General features: G+C 48.0%; 1 protein-coding gene across 8 annotated transcripts in view; it reads left to right on the top strand.

Annotated features, from left to right (window-relative positions):
• The window catches only part of LOC118215003 (protein CBFA2T3-like), a 46,585-nt gene that overhangs the window by 15,539 nt on the left and 16,717 nt on the right, over nt 1-14,329 (top strand). For all 8 annotated transcript variants that reach the window (XR_004762749.1, XM_035395333.1, XM_035395337.1 and 5 more), the window contains 3 exons: nt 11,311-11,457; nt 13,285-13,526; nt 13,931-14,020. Coding sequence is in view for 7 of the 8 variants with exons in the window: in XM_035395333.1 (XP_035251224.1) it covers nt 11,311-11,457; nt 13,285-13,526; nt 13,931-14,020 (479 nt within the window). In the remaining variant the exon portion in view is untranslated. The remainder of the gene's footprint in view (nt 1-11,310; nt 11,458-13,284; nt 13,527-13,930; nt 14,021-14,329) is intronic.

Genomic DNA, 14,329 nt, shown 5'->3' with positions numbered 1-14,329 from the left:
CAGTTGGGGGAACCTGCTAAGCTTCTGCATAAGGAGGACAGGGAAGCATAGGGAAGGTACGATACCTGAGGAAGGACTGAAAAGTAAGACTCCTATCGTACGCCGACCATCTAAGGAGAGCTGTTACAGCAGCAATTATGTGGATTGAGCAAAATATCTGACAAAACAAACCCAACGGGCAAGAGGTAATTTGAAGGAATAAAGCAGTTGTGTAGACAGTGCAAGAGTAGAGCAGCCCTTTAACAGCTTAAATAAAACAGCTTACAGATAAAGAGATAAGATGGGATGTATGCTTTTTTTATAGAGTCCTCATCTGGCTTTAAGATGGACAGATATTGCCTGATTAATGTCCATGTACTGAGCATATTAATCTGCACTTTGTGTCATTTGTTCACACTGATGTGTGCTGTTTCGGAGGGCTAGAAGCTCTGTGTTCAGGTGCTGTCTTCCCCTCAGGTTTGGCCTTAGGATCAGCCTTTCCAGCCCATATTCCAGCCCCACATCACTCCATGTAAAAGGCAGGAGTTAACACAGGAAGGGCGCCCAGGCCTTTGTGTGCCATACATCAGGGAGCGCGGGGTGACGTCAGGATCAGAGAAAAGGAGAGGGAGCGCTGGGCTGCAGCTGGCCTGGCCAGAGCCAGCGCCTCACAGGCAGCAGCTGTCAGAGCCCGACACACACCTGTCACACAGGAAGTCAGGCCCTGCCACTGTTTCCTGGATACGCCTCCTCATCCAAACACGGCAGCAGCTCCCAGAGAGGGGGAGGGAGGGAGGGAGGGAGAGAGAGAGAAAGAGGGAGAGAAAGAGAGAGAGGAGCTGCGAGATGGAGTGAAAAGGAAAGAGAGTGGGGATCTGGGTAAATCATTTATGGCAGTAAAACAAACCAAGGCAAGTTGTGGGGGGGGGATTGAATGTTTCTCATGCATTTTAGATTCTGTTCAGATAAGGGGATGTTTGTCTTTGGTGTTTTTAGACAGACAGACCACTGTGGACTGTTTCAAGACTTCCCTCTGGGACAATGACTTACACGCACATTCATGTATGGAATATTCCCACGCCCACCCAGCCTTCCTGTGATAAAGCTAACCTTATCCACTTGTCAACAGACTCAGAAGCCATTATTCCTTTCTTATTGGTCACAAGTATGAAAGGTAATGCTGTTGTGTGTGTGTATGCATGCATGAGTGTGTGTGTGTGTGCGTACGTGTGTGTGCTTGTGTCTGTGTCCGTTGCCGTGTGTGTGTGTGTGTGCGTGTGTGTGTGTGTGTCTGTGTGAGTGTGTGTGAGTGTGAGTGCGTGTGCGTGTGTGGGTGTGTATGTGTCCGTGTGCGTGTGCATGTGTGAGTGTGTGTGCGTGCGTGGGTGTGTATGTGTCCGTGTGCATGTGCATGTGTGTGTGTGTGTGTGTGTGTATGACCGGATGTCATGGCAGGAAGTACAGTGGCAGACGGTGGGTGGTGATGTGGCCGGGCTGTTTTTTTTCCAGCTGCCTGAGCAGAGTTGTTATTGGCACTCGCTCCTCTTTGTTTGTCAGGACTGTCAAGGCGGGTCCTCAGAAGGGCCCTGCTCCTTATTCCCTAGCCGCCCCTCACGCTGCCTGTACGCAATTAACAGAGTAATTAAAAGCTTGATGAGGTAATTGGTGTTCGGTGGAGCTGCAGGTGTTTTGATAGTCTAGCTTATTTGTGTAGGAGCACAGAATAAACAGAATCTGATCAAGGGTAATTTTTGGCTCTGTTTTTTACACAGTGTGACTGTTTAGGGAAAGCAAGGCTGCTACTATTGTATACAGCCTATGCAGCCTGTATTGTATACAGGCTTTTAAAAAGATCAGTAATATCCATTAACTCAATGAGCAACAAAATGACACCCTGTCAAGGCACGTCATTATGTCACATTTTTGTATTTGTTTGAACTATGACTTCACTTTCGAAAAAAAAAGAAATTGAAATGATATCTTGCGTGCTAAATATTTTTTTTCGAACCCTGCGGCGAACCTCTCAGCTGGCAGGAGCACGTCTGCGTCTCCTTGTAGGAGCCAAGCTAGGAATCACACAGGGGATTCAGGGAAGGCTCCCCCTTCCTGCCAGCTCTCAGCGTTTTTGTGTTTTCCTCCTTCGTCGTGCTCCGTGCCGCCCCCCCTCCCTCCCCCCCCCCCCATCCTCCTTTCCTACGGCAGTGGCAGATGTGCCAGAAACGGCTCTGTGCCCACGGTGCTGCCGGGCCCCAGGTGGCAGAGATGACAGTTATTGATGTTCAGGTGCGAGCTCTTTACAGGAGTCTTTGAGCAGGCTGGAAGACTGGCAGGAGCTCCACACCGTGCATTCCCCCGTGGAACGGTCTTAATATTAACAGCAGCGAGGCAGTAACAGAGGCAAGAGGACAAAGACACAATCTGAGAGGCAAAACAAAGAAGTGTCGCCTGGAGAACGGGAAGCATTCGAGCATGCCACCATATGCTCCTCCAGAATCAAGACTTCAGATTCCAGCAAGTACACTTGGCTTGGGCTTACTCGGTACACAGCCTTGTATATTGCTCTTGATCATACCACTTCGCCAGCGAAAAACAATATTCACCACTGAGAGGCACAGTGCAGATAGGGCCTCAATCTGCACGGCCAAGACCAAGACATTCATTTTGTGTGCACAGCAGCTGAAACAAGCAGCTGCTGTTTGTGTGTCTGAAGCCTACAGTACCTGTTGACACAGGTTGGGTTGTGTGCCCTTGCTGGTGTGTGATTCTGTGTGTGTGTGTGTGTGTGTGTGTGTATGTGCACATGTATCAGATCCCTGAGTGGTCATACACTTGTCTCTATGTCTAGGCCAGTAGTGCTGTACCCAGTGCTGTCCTAACACACTCCAGATGAGCCTGAGTTGGGAGTTGTTCTTGGCACGGCAACGCATAGCAGAATGTCACAAATACTTTCCTTTATTTAGGAACAGCCAGGGGTTAGAGACTGGAGAGGGATAGGGGTGAAGGGGTGGGGGGGGGGGAGAGGAGTGGGCGATGGGGAAGAAAGGCAGGGAAAGAGGGAACAGGAACCAGGGGAAACATCTCTACAAAACATCTGGGCGCCATTAGCATTTACTGGAGGAATCTGAAAAGGAAGTTTTCCCTGGTCTTTTAAGTAGTGATGTATCAAATGTAACCACTTCACTGCCAAGACCCTCACAGGACAGCGTGGACTGGTTCAAGACACTGAAAATTCCTGTGACTCGATCCAATGGTATTAGCAACGGGGACGGGCTGATGTGGCGAGCATGCAGAAAAGAAAATCATGAGCATGCTGGAGGGGGAATCGGCTCCACTTTGTTCATCCGGCTGCAGTTAGGCAGCGAGTCATTATGCGAGGCGGTGGCGGGGGCAAGCCCTGCGTGAGACATCGACTGGGGATCGAGCTGTGACTCTCACGGCGGGGATACCGGGTGAAAAAAGCAAGAGCGAGCGAGAAAAACACCATAAAAAATGTAACTCTAAATCTCACTCCTCCAATCATCGTTGCAGTATTTTTATATGGCCTGAAAGAGACAGTCCCGCGGGGAGGGGGGGGGGGGGGGGGGGTAATGCGCAGTTTGTGCGCTCCGTTCTGTTCTGTGTTTGGGCTGTGTGGTGTTTCTCCGGCTCCCTGGCAGTCTGTCAGACAACTGTCTCCACAGTCTGCTCAAATGGGCCGGCCTCATGTGATGCTGGCAGAGGGCTTCCCATCTGAATCGGAGACAGCCAGCCACACCACCCAGCAGCCTATTCTTCTGCTAATCAGGCAGGAACGCTCCTGTTCCTGGATGTAGGTCAGGGTTAGGTCTGCTATCCATCTGTAGGGGCTCTGAACAGTCTTGCCAAGCGCTCTCTCCAGCTGCAGCTGGTCTGCCATGTCATCCCGAAGCACTTTCGAGTAACTTGCCCTTCCTCAGAAAACTGTCCCTCGTTGACTGTCCGACACACAGCCCAGCTCGTCTTTTGGTTCCGTTCAGGTCGCAGTTTAAAAAAAAAAAAAAAAAAAAAAAAAAAAAAAAAAACCATTCTGTGAAAATATCCCAGCGTTTGCTCCTGCTTAACATATTTCTTAAGGGGCTGATGTCTGTGTAGTATCTCAGTGATTCTTTTGCGAGGAGAGGAGGGGCCGGCTTTGAAACTTGTACTGCTCCACATTCTCCAGACCTCTCTTCCACCCTGTCATTAGTAAATGTGAAGACTCGGCAGTTTAAACAGCTGAAGAAGACCTGAAGCCTGGATTACATCAGAAGTAGGATAGGTGGGTGTCTGTTACCCAGCAGGGCTTCAGTTATTTTTTCCAGTCCTTCCAATCGCCTTAACCAGAAGAAAGACGTTGGTACTAATACTGGATTTTTTTTTCTAACTGTTACGATGCTGCTCAGACATTTTGAATTCCATTCACAATTTCCAACTGGTCTTTTATTATTTTTTTAAGGCAAAGTTTTACAATATTTGAATGTGGTGCTTTTCTTTGCAGATGACAAGTCTGCCTGCATGCTGAAATGTTCTAATTCAAAATCAAAAAGGCAACTGTTTTTCCGGCTGACACATCAGCCATGAACAAGTATGTCATCATTTTCATCTTCCACGGTGCACTGAACGCTCCGCCCACTCTGTCCACGCACAGGCTCATTTTTTGCTGGTCTTAGAGCCAGTCACAGAGCTTCACGTCCTTTTGCAAATAGTCCAAGGCTACCCAACCCTGTCCCTGGAGATCTACCGTCCTGTAGGTTTCCATTTCAACCCTAAGTTGGCACACCTGATTCTACCAATTAGCATCCATAGCAGATCTCTAGCTGTTGAATGAGGTGTGCTTTGTTAGGGTCGGACAGAAAACCTACAGGACGTTACATCTCCAGGAACAGGGCTGGAGAGCTCTGATATAGTCCCACTAAGGAATCAGCAGCAGCAGTGACCCATCTGGGAATCAAACCTACAATGTGGGATTCACAAGCCCGTTGAGCTGCACTGCCTCGGTGCACACGCAGGGTGGTGGGGGGGGGGGGGGGCGGGCACAGGGGGCGCGGGGAGAAGTTCACCTGGTGGGGGTCGTGCAGAGGGCTGTGAAGGTTGACGGGGGGAATTTGCGTGGGCGGTTTGCGGATCCCAGAGCGGAGGCAGAGAGCACTAATCCCTGTGTTTTGAAGCGAGGGCTGTGTTTGTGTGGACTCCACCATGGGCTGATGGGGAGCAGATGTGGACAGGCAGGCGGGCGGGCACAGAGCCAGAGCAGCTGGGAGAAATTAAAAACAACAGCATTCCTGGAGACTGGGGGAATTACAGAGAGAGAGAGAGAGAGAGAGAGACAGAGAGGGGTGTGATCACAGCAGAGCACCAGAGCCCATCTGGAGAGGGAGAGACAGGGCCAGGGAATGGGGAACAGAGAGCCTGCGTCACATGGTCTCCGGGGGGTCTCATTGTGTCTGAGTCTTGGTTACTCCTATGCAGAGCAGCCGTGCAAACGAGTGGCCATGTGAACCCAAGGCATGGGCTCTCTGAAGAAAGCACAATCGCTCTCCAGCATCTGATGGTTTGCAAGGTTGTTATTACGTGATTGTTCCCTCAGTACTTGGGGCTTTGGGGGAAAGCGAAATGACTTTAAAGCTAGAAAGGCATCAGAAATAGCAGCAGAATTACAAACTGAAAAATATGCCCTTTCAGACATCAGAGATTGAGGCTTTTCCTCTCATAAATTTAAATTTGGAAACTGGCTTGTGGAACGAAGAACGTTTCAAGAACCATGATGCGGTTCTCAAGGATTTCGGCAATACACAAAGTTACAAACATAGAGTTGTTCAGCAAGTCTTACAAATTTGACAGTAGTTGTATCAAAAACACATTCAGTTTCATGTTCTGAAATCTGGTTGTTCATCGTCCTTCTGTTAGAAGGTAAAAGGGAGACGAGCGGACGCTCGAAGAGACAGGGGAAACGTGCTGTAAGTTAGGCTTGGGAGGAAATCCGCTCTGTGATTTCTGAATGATATTAGCTTGAGCACATCCATAAGAAGCACGCGGTGTTAGCGTGTGTGACCTGAGGCTCTTCAGAGTGGGTACGAGGCTCAGAGACAAGCGTGTGTCGATGCGGCCATCCCGGGCCAGCCCTGGGAATAGGCCCCAGCTGGCATTAATACCTCTTTGACTCTCTCTTTCTCTTTCTCACTCTCTTTCTCTCTCTCTCTCTCTCCTGTTCGGCGCAGGTCTTCCTGTCCTTCAGCACAATAGGAGCACAGATGGCCACAGATGGTGTGTGGCCACTGCAGACTTTCTAATGTATTAAAGTGAAATCCAGTGCCGTGTCCCTCCCTGTCCTTTAGCTGGTCAGATTAAACAGCTGTTTGTAATCCTAGGCAGGGCTCCAGTGGCCAGTGCTTTTCACTCCCTCGATGTGGCAATGATGTGCTCGCAAGAAACTGTTTCTTATTACAGGATTATTATATTTCTTCAGCACTTCTAGTGATTTTCCATCTGGTATCCAGTTCAGAAATGTCTTCTTATATCAGAAAAAAACACGACCTTACATTGCATAAAACACGCCATGAAGTGAATCCATAAACACAAGATGTCAAATACATTTTTATCATAAGAAAAAGGTCTATTTTTGGAGTGCCTTCATCTCTCTTGACCTTCTGTAGTCTTGACCCTAAATATCAGGCCAAGGCTACTGCTAGTGCTCCTACACTGGATGGCACACAGTGGCAATGCAGTCTCCAGTACTAGCTAACAAAAGCCCTTTTTGCAAGAGGTCCACCCTGTCAGTCAGCGAGAGAGCGATCCTCCTGGCTTTTCATATCATTCATATTAAGCATTCTGAAACAGATTTTAGTTTAAGCAATATAATACAAAATGTGGGAAAACGCATTTTCTCCCGAGCGTGAACTCACGGCGCTTTACTTGTCTTGCTTTCACAAACAGAGGTAAATAAACCGAAATAAAACAAAAGCCATAACAACATTCGTCCGTAATGAATCTGTAATTACACGTCTATGGCGTCCCGCGTTAGCGTGAATGTGCTGTGCGGCGGCGTGCACAGAACGCATAAGATGTGTTTATAAATAATGCCTCTTTTGCCAGATGGCAGCAGTTGTTTGGAGCCCATTTATCCGCGCGCCCTTCAGCTCGTTTCCAGCGCTGATGGCTCCCACCGACATGATTACTGCATGACCCAGTGCAGACAGGCCAGCCTTATATGTCATCTGCTCTGACAGGACACAGGCGGCCCGTGTAAAAGGAGAGTAGTCGGCCGCTTTTGGCCACGGAGCGAGTATGGAGGTCAGGAGTACGCGGAGGGCCCGGCTATTTTTGTCGGAATAGTATCAACACTTTGTTATGTTTACCCGTACGAATGTTCTCTTTTTTTCAGCGGCAGTGGAACGATGTGCTTGACTGATTCGCAGAGAACACGGTGCTAAGGACGTTGCGAAATATCACTTTCTTAAAGAAGCACACAGCCGCATGTGGATTCAAGAAACGAAAGTAGCTCAAGATATAAAGCCGTATAAACACGGTGACAAAGAGAGGTTTCTACGGTCGTGCTGTACAGAGTATACGTGTACATTTTCTGCTTCGCTCAGCAGTGTATTTGCTGTGCTGTGTTTCCTTTAAAAAAAGCCGCGGATATTGCTGCCCAACTGTTGTGTCGCTGATAGTCAACAGGAATGTTTACAGGAATGGAGGCCTTACCTGTGTGGTGGGTGGGTGGCTTATCTGGAAGATGCTGCTTTTATCTCAGGGAGGTGAAGCATGATCTTTTCTTTCGGAGCACCGCCCATTCTATCTCCCTGGACCGGAAATAAATGTGAGAAGGGACACAGTCAGTCTTTTTTATGCTCACACACACAGGAATGCACACATACACGGAAACGTGCAGATACACACACACTCAAACACACATATATGTACTTTATATATGTGCTTTTTATTGCCTTTTATCAACATGAGGACCAGATTTGTGCCAATGAAGGTCTAGGAAGCCATTATGAGGTTGAGAAAAATCAGCCAGAGACACAGGCTATACCTTAGGCTTACCAAAATTGTAAGCCCACACAAAATCTCTACAATTGATGAGAATTCTCACCATAATGAAGAAAAACCCCCTAAACATCTGTCCGACAGATCAGAAACATACAAAATATGACTTCTTTCATTTACACAACATTAATGTCCCAAACATTCTGGTATTATGATGCCCTGACATAATTGGAGAGCACAAACGTGTTTTCCTCCAAAGCATATGATGTCAGCTGCTGTTAGCAAGTTAGCAAGCTGGCCTCATACATACATGAGCTGGAGGAAGCCCCTACATGTGCAGCTCAGCAGGCGGACCTGCATGGCCCAGATTCAAAACCAGACCGTGGGACTCATCCGTGCTCTAAAACAGAGCCTTAACTGGACGAGCGTCCCGGCAACCCATTCGATATCAACTTCAAATCTGAATTTGGTAATCTCCTTCATGGATTTATGTAGCATGTATTCAATTTCTGTTTGGTTTTGCGCATTTAATTCAAATGAAAATTTTGTGGTATCCTTGACTAATAGAATACACAAGGTTATGCAAACACGTCGACGGCAACTAGTAATGCAGCCTTGAAAACATACAGAATTTCAAAATCTTACATTTATTTTTTTCAGGGTCAGTTTACAAACACTAAAACAATAAGTGCAATCCAAGTCTAGTAAGTTCTACCCATGGTTTCCCAAGTTCCTATTGTGCCAGAAGGAAAAGATATTATTCATCCTGAAATGACAGTTTTCATCAGGATACAAAATGCAGGTTGAGAGATGTAGTGGGTGGGCAATGTGCTGGCCAGCTGTATGACCAACCTTCGGGGCAAAGTCTTCCATTTCAGTATTTTTGGTTTGGCAGTGACCCTGGTTGTTTTTGTCCAGAGAGATTATGAAGACTTGAACACATGTATGGGAGATTCAGTGTCACATTTGGAGTTTTGGCTGTGTTTTCTTTCAGAGAAGTTTCCTGATTCTGCTTATAGCCATAGACAAATGAATAGGATATATTCACTGTACAGAACTGAATCACAATCATGGTTGTTTGCCTGTAGACGTTGTTGCGCAATGTGTTTTCATGTGACTTTGACATTCTGGGTAATAACCATCCAGCCAAGGTGAGGTGTTTTCCCTAGGATTGTCTTATGGGGGGTGGGAATGGTAGTTTGGGTCTGTTGGCTGGCGGTTGCATTTGTATGATTCTGATGGCCAGATCCCCCCCCCCCACCAACCCACACTCAGTCTTCTTTGCAGGATATTGACTCCTGCTACAGGGTCACACTCACTGTAAAGCTACCCGTGGTGTCTCTGTGAAAGTCATCAGTCTGCCAAGCTGTAGCTGAAGGAGCTCAGTCAGGGTCAGCCAAGTCTATGCCACTTCCCCTGCAACACTGAATTCTCAGCACAGAGCGTTTAACTTTGTGGAGTGCAACACTGCAAGGTTAACACTGCAAGCATAACACAAGGAGCTCCCAGCAGACAGACCAGACACTTGTGAGACGTTTCCCTACCCCAACGACAACTTCTGCAGAAATGCTTGAAAAAATAACGCCCCATCATTTCCATTAAATTTACCATGTCACATAACGCATTTGAGAAACCCGTTAGGTATTCCCAGGAAGTTAGTAAATGGGCAAAACAGACAACTCTGCAAGCTGCTAAAGGGATTGGTTTTTAATAGAATTAAAGACCATCACTGTAAAATGTAAACATTTGCCTGTACTTATTATTACAATTAATTAGTTTCTTTCTTTTGTGGAAAAAACATTGCTATTGATGACTCTTGTTGTTGGCCTTATGGATGCAAGAGTAAGCTCAAATGAGTGAGCAGTCGGCACTAAACTCCACAGACATTGTTTTCTAGCGCCCCTGTCACTCTTAACTAAACAACATGAATGCAACGGAACCCAGCGTTGCGAACACAATCATAACATCCATTACAAACGACGGTGAAGAAAACAAAGCCAATTTCAAAGCCGAGGGATAGCTGCGGAAAAGGCGAGCAATTCGAAGCACTTCCTGCAGTGATCCATATGCACGCTTTACTTATCATTTTAAAAAAAGGACAGCAGCTGATAGGGTATTAAAGGGGGCGGCGTGATGCGTGAGAGCCCTGTGTGTCCCACCGTGTCCCCCCCCCACCAATCCGCGCGCGACTCGGGCAGCGACGGGACGCCCGGCCGTTGGGCTCCAGGAAAGGCAGAGGCACCTGACCGTGGGGGCCCTGTGGAGCTTTCCTTGTTTGGTCCGGGCCAGAGGTCTGCGCAGGTTCGTGGAGACGGCCGCGAGTGATGGACAGTGGCAGATCCAGCTGCACTTGTCACTGACCGTCAAGCGGCTGTCCGTAAGGGGGGGGGGGGGGGGGGCGAGAGGGGACAGGCGGGCGGGGAAACACAGCAGAGGACGCTGGGTGGGGGGGTGAGTTTGGGGGGTGGGGCTCCGTCAGCAGCAGCAGCTGAGCGGGACAGCAGGTGTTACTGGATGTTTCCAAGAGAAGAGATATTTGTGTTTACCTTCAGCTCCGCACTCTCCATCTCTCGCCTACTTCTCCCCCCCAACCCTCTGAAGCAGCTAACTGCTCATATTCTGTACTGAGAGACTGTGGCCTGGATTCAGTACAGATTTGTCCTTAACTTTGACACAGAAATCAATATGAGTTTTGCTTTTGGAATGGGAAACACACTGTTATTCTCTATGTGTATGTTGGCGATTGCGGAACTGCATCTAATTGTGAATCAAAGTTAAAGACAAACAATATTAAATGTTAATTATGTAATTATATATAATAATGTTAATTAAATCCACACCTGACAGACTGTTTAACCCTGAGTAGAGCTGTAATGGGCTACAGCTCCTGCTTCACTGTGCCATTTAATGTATGTAGTTTTACACAATGCTGCTTTGTTTTCATAGTGTCAGTCCATTTTTTATCCATACTGCCGTTCACCTCGCCATATTGCATGAATCAATTTTAAGTCGTATTAGATGACACCATCTGCTAAATGAATAAATGCAATGCATAAATAATGACATATAGTGGTGGATTTAAAGGCAGACCGAGACAATGCATTGCACCCATTACACCAAAGCATTGAACCCAGTTAAGCCCCACCAGGTGTTCCTGGTGCTAAATCGTCCAAAAAAACAGCAAATAAACAAGATAATCTTTCTTGTTTAATTAGAATTTTGAACAATCATGTCCAAAAAAAAAAGCTGTAGTCCTAGACCCCAGGATGTGCGGAGCTGAATGTCCGATAGAGAGGAGAGCTGTAAGACAGTCCTCCCTCTCACCTGGTCACTGTGTTCTTTCAGGTAGCACGGAACAGAAGGTTGGAACGATGCCAGATTCACCTGCTGATGTCAAGACCCAACCCAGATCGACTCCGCCCACCATGCCTCCTCCTCCCCCTGCCGTCAGCCAGGCAACCAACCGCAGTGCTTCATTCACACCCACCACCAGTAAGTCCGTGTTACCATGGTAACCCCGTTCTTTCAATAATTTTGTGCGAAGCTGCAAATCAACACTTCAGCGTTCACTATTTCAATCATCTTTTAGCCTTGTGCCAAAACGGTAGGCAGTAGCTATCCAAAATTGGATAGAAGAGGCAGAAATTGAGTGTTTTATGACCTTGTTAAAAATGAATCTCGTTTAAAATGGCAGTATTTTCCCCTCTGAGTGTCCTCATCTTGCATGTGAAACCTTATTGTGTTGCTCAGCAGAAAGATGCAAAGGGTCGTTTTTTCTTGTGATTTACTGCCTCCATCAGTGTCATTTCTATCTTTCATTTTTATGGGGGGGGGGGTTAAACATGAATATAAATTTAAACCATTTCAAAGAATAAAAAGAAGAGCAGTATGGAAACTGCGAAGTTGACTGTTGAGACCAAAAACGGCAATAATCAGGTTAGAATATACAGTTACACTCATTATATTACCGGCGTTTCAGGGTTTTATACTTCGCCTCTGATTGCTCGGAACACAATTAATATTATGACAAGTTGCAGAAGCATTGTATGTGAACTTGTATGCATTTGGGATGGAAGAGGACCCACTGTGCAAGTCGTCAGGTGCAGGTGCCCACTGGACCAGGCCGTTTGTTTACCGATGGGCGCGATGCAGCGGGTACAGAGGGCACAGCAGTGTTCGAGTGGCCTCTGGACCAGTTTCTTCCCTATATAGCAATGACAGGCGGTGTTGTTTCACCTGTTGTGTTGGTCACCAGTAGCCTGCTCTCCGCTCTATAACCAGAACACAAGTGGGTGGTCACATGGTCAGCCCACATGCGCCTCAGCCCGCACAGAGATTCACGTACGCAGGCTGAACTTGCAGCGCGGAAAATAAAGACGGGATCTAAAGGACCGTGTATTTATACACACAGGCACAAACAAACATGGACATGCACACTCTTCCTATATCTGTCTAAGTAAGCCAAAAGCATACATCATATGAAAGTTAGTACTACATATTTCTGATTAACAAGGCGCTCATCTATATGTACGATTTCAAGTTATTTATTTGTAGCAGACAAGTCTAAAAAACTGTTTAACATTCCATGATATAATTCTTGTTGTCCAGCAGCAGGAACACACGATTTAAAAATAAATACGCGCGCACGTGTTTATTTGCCTTCTGAGCCGATCTGCCATTTAATATGCTTCAGACGCCGTATGGGAATGTTGCAGTAAATAAGGCTCAAGTCCCGGGGAAGGCGTGTTTGAGAATAGGCAGGGGGTGAACTGGGGAGCAGGGGGGAGGGGGAGGGGGAGGGGGGGGCTCCTGAACCTGAAAGCTGCAAATCTACTTTCAGCTGGTGGACATGTGCAGAGACAAATTTAGCAACACACCTGCTGTCGGAATAAAAGTAACACAGGCCACGGGTCTATTTTTGGCGCCTCTTTAACAAGTTCCTCTTATAGTTGTGTTCTAGTGAGTGAGTGAGAGACGGAGAGGAACAGGCTGGAGGGGCGGGTGTAACGGGGCGCGTGTAAAGAAAAAAAAAACAGCTGAGGGGGTTGGCTCAGAGTGGGATGAACCCTGGCGGAGGCAGCAGTGTGAGCGCGCTCAGTGGCGGCACATGCATGATATCCCCGTCTCCAGCCCGACGGCCGGATCCGGAGAGACAGCCCACAGCGGCCATGCGCCTGCCCTCCCCAGGTTCGGCCGGTCCCAGCGCGGGGGGCCGGGAGACGCGGGGAGCGGCGGGGGACGGCGGCGAGGGGGCGGGGGGCGCGAGGCGGAGCGGGCCGGGCGCAGGTGCTGACAGCTGCCCGCTCTCTCTCTCCCCAGTGCTCAACGGGAGCAGCCACTCGCCCACGGCGCTCAACGGGGCGCCGTCCACGCCCAACGGCTTCAGCAACGGGCCGGCCATGTCGTCCACGGCCTCGCTGCCCACCCAGCAGCTGCCCCCGGCCTGCGGCGCGCGCCAGCTCTGCAAGCTCAAGCGCTTCCTCACCACGCTGCAGCAGTTCGGCAACGACATCTCGCCCGAGATCGGGGAGCGCGTCCGCAGCCTGGTGCTCGGGCTGGTGGTGAGTCCCGAAGGCTCTTCCTCCTCCTCCTCCTCCTCTCTTATTCATTCTTTCAACCGTCCTCTTCCTCTCTCTCTCTCTCTCTCTCTCTCTCTCTCTCTGTCTATCCGAACATGGTTGTGATATTAATTCTGTGAGCCGAAATTCCTTTGTGGTAGTTTTTGATCTTGGTAATGAGTCCACTGAGAGAAAGAGTTTCTCACCTTCTGTTACTGTGCGGTTAATTTGCGTTCATTGTAACTGCATGCATCTTATTTGTGCTTTATTGGCATGATTTGAATTCAGAAAATGTGAGGCCAGGGAAATTAATAAAAAAAGGACTGTTTACAGAAAAAAGAAGATACAATATTGATGACAACTGTGCTGCACTGTAATTTTTTGTCATTATATCTGTGTCTGTCCAGAATTCTACTCTGACTATTGAGGAGTTCCACTCCAAACTCCAAGAGGCCACCAACTTCCCCCTGAGGCCGTTTGTCATTCCTTTCCTCAAGGTAAGAGCGTCCCAACCGAGACTTCCATCCCAGACCCCTCCGGGGTTCTCTGAGCCGCTTAAATCCCACCGCTAAAATACGGACATGAAGGAAAATGAAATAAGTCTTTCAAGCCCACACGCACAGAAACAAAAAACAGAAAGCTGATGTGGAATGCACAAGCTAACATGAGTGCAGACGCCGCTGATCTTTCCACCAGTCAGAACTGCGTGGAGAGGGTTAAAACGAGGCCGATATAGAGAGAGACCCCATTTCCACACGTCTGCTGGCACAGGGAGGATGTACGGTCCATATGGCCACCGTTTGTGA

Source organism: Anguilla anguilla, chromosome 16, assembly GCF_013347855.1.
Source record: "Anguilla anguilla isolate fAngAng1 chromosome 16, fAngAng1.pri, whole genome shotgun sequence".
NCBI lineage: Eukaryota > Metazoa > Chordata > Actinopteri > Anguilliformes > Anguillidae > Anguilla > Anguilla anguilla.
Note: the sequence above shows the minus strand (reverse complement) of the source record. Positions and strands in the feature narration are given on the sequence as shown.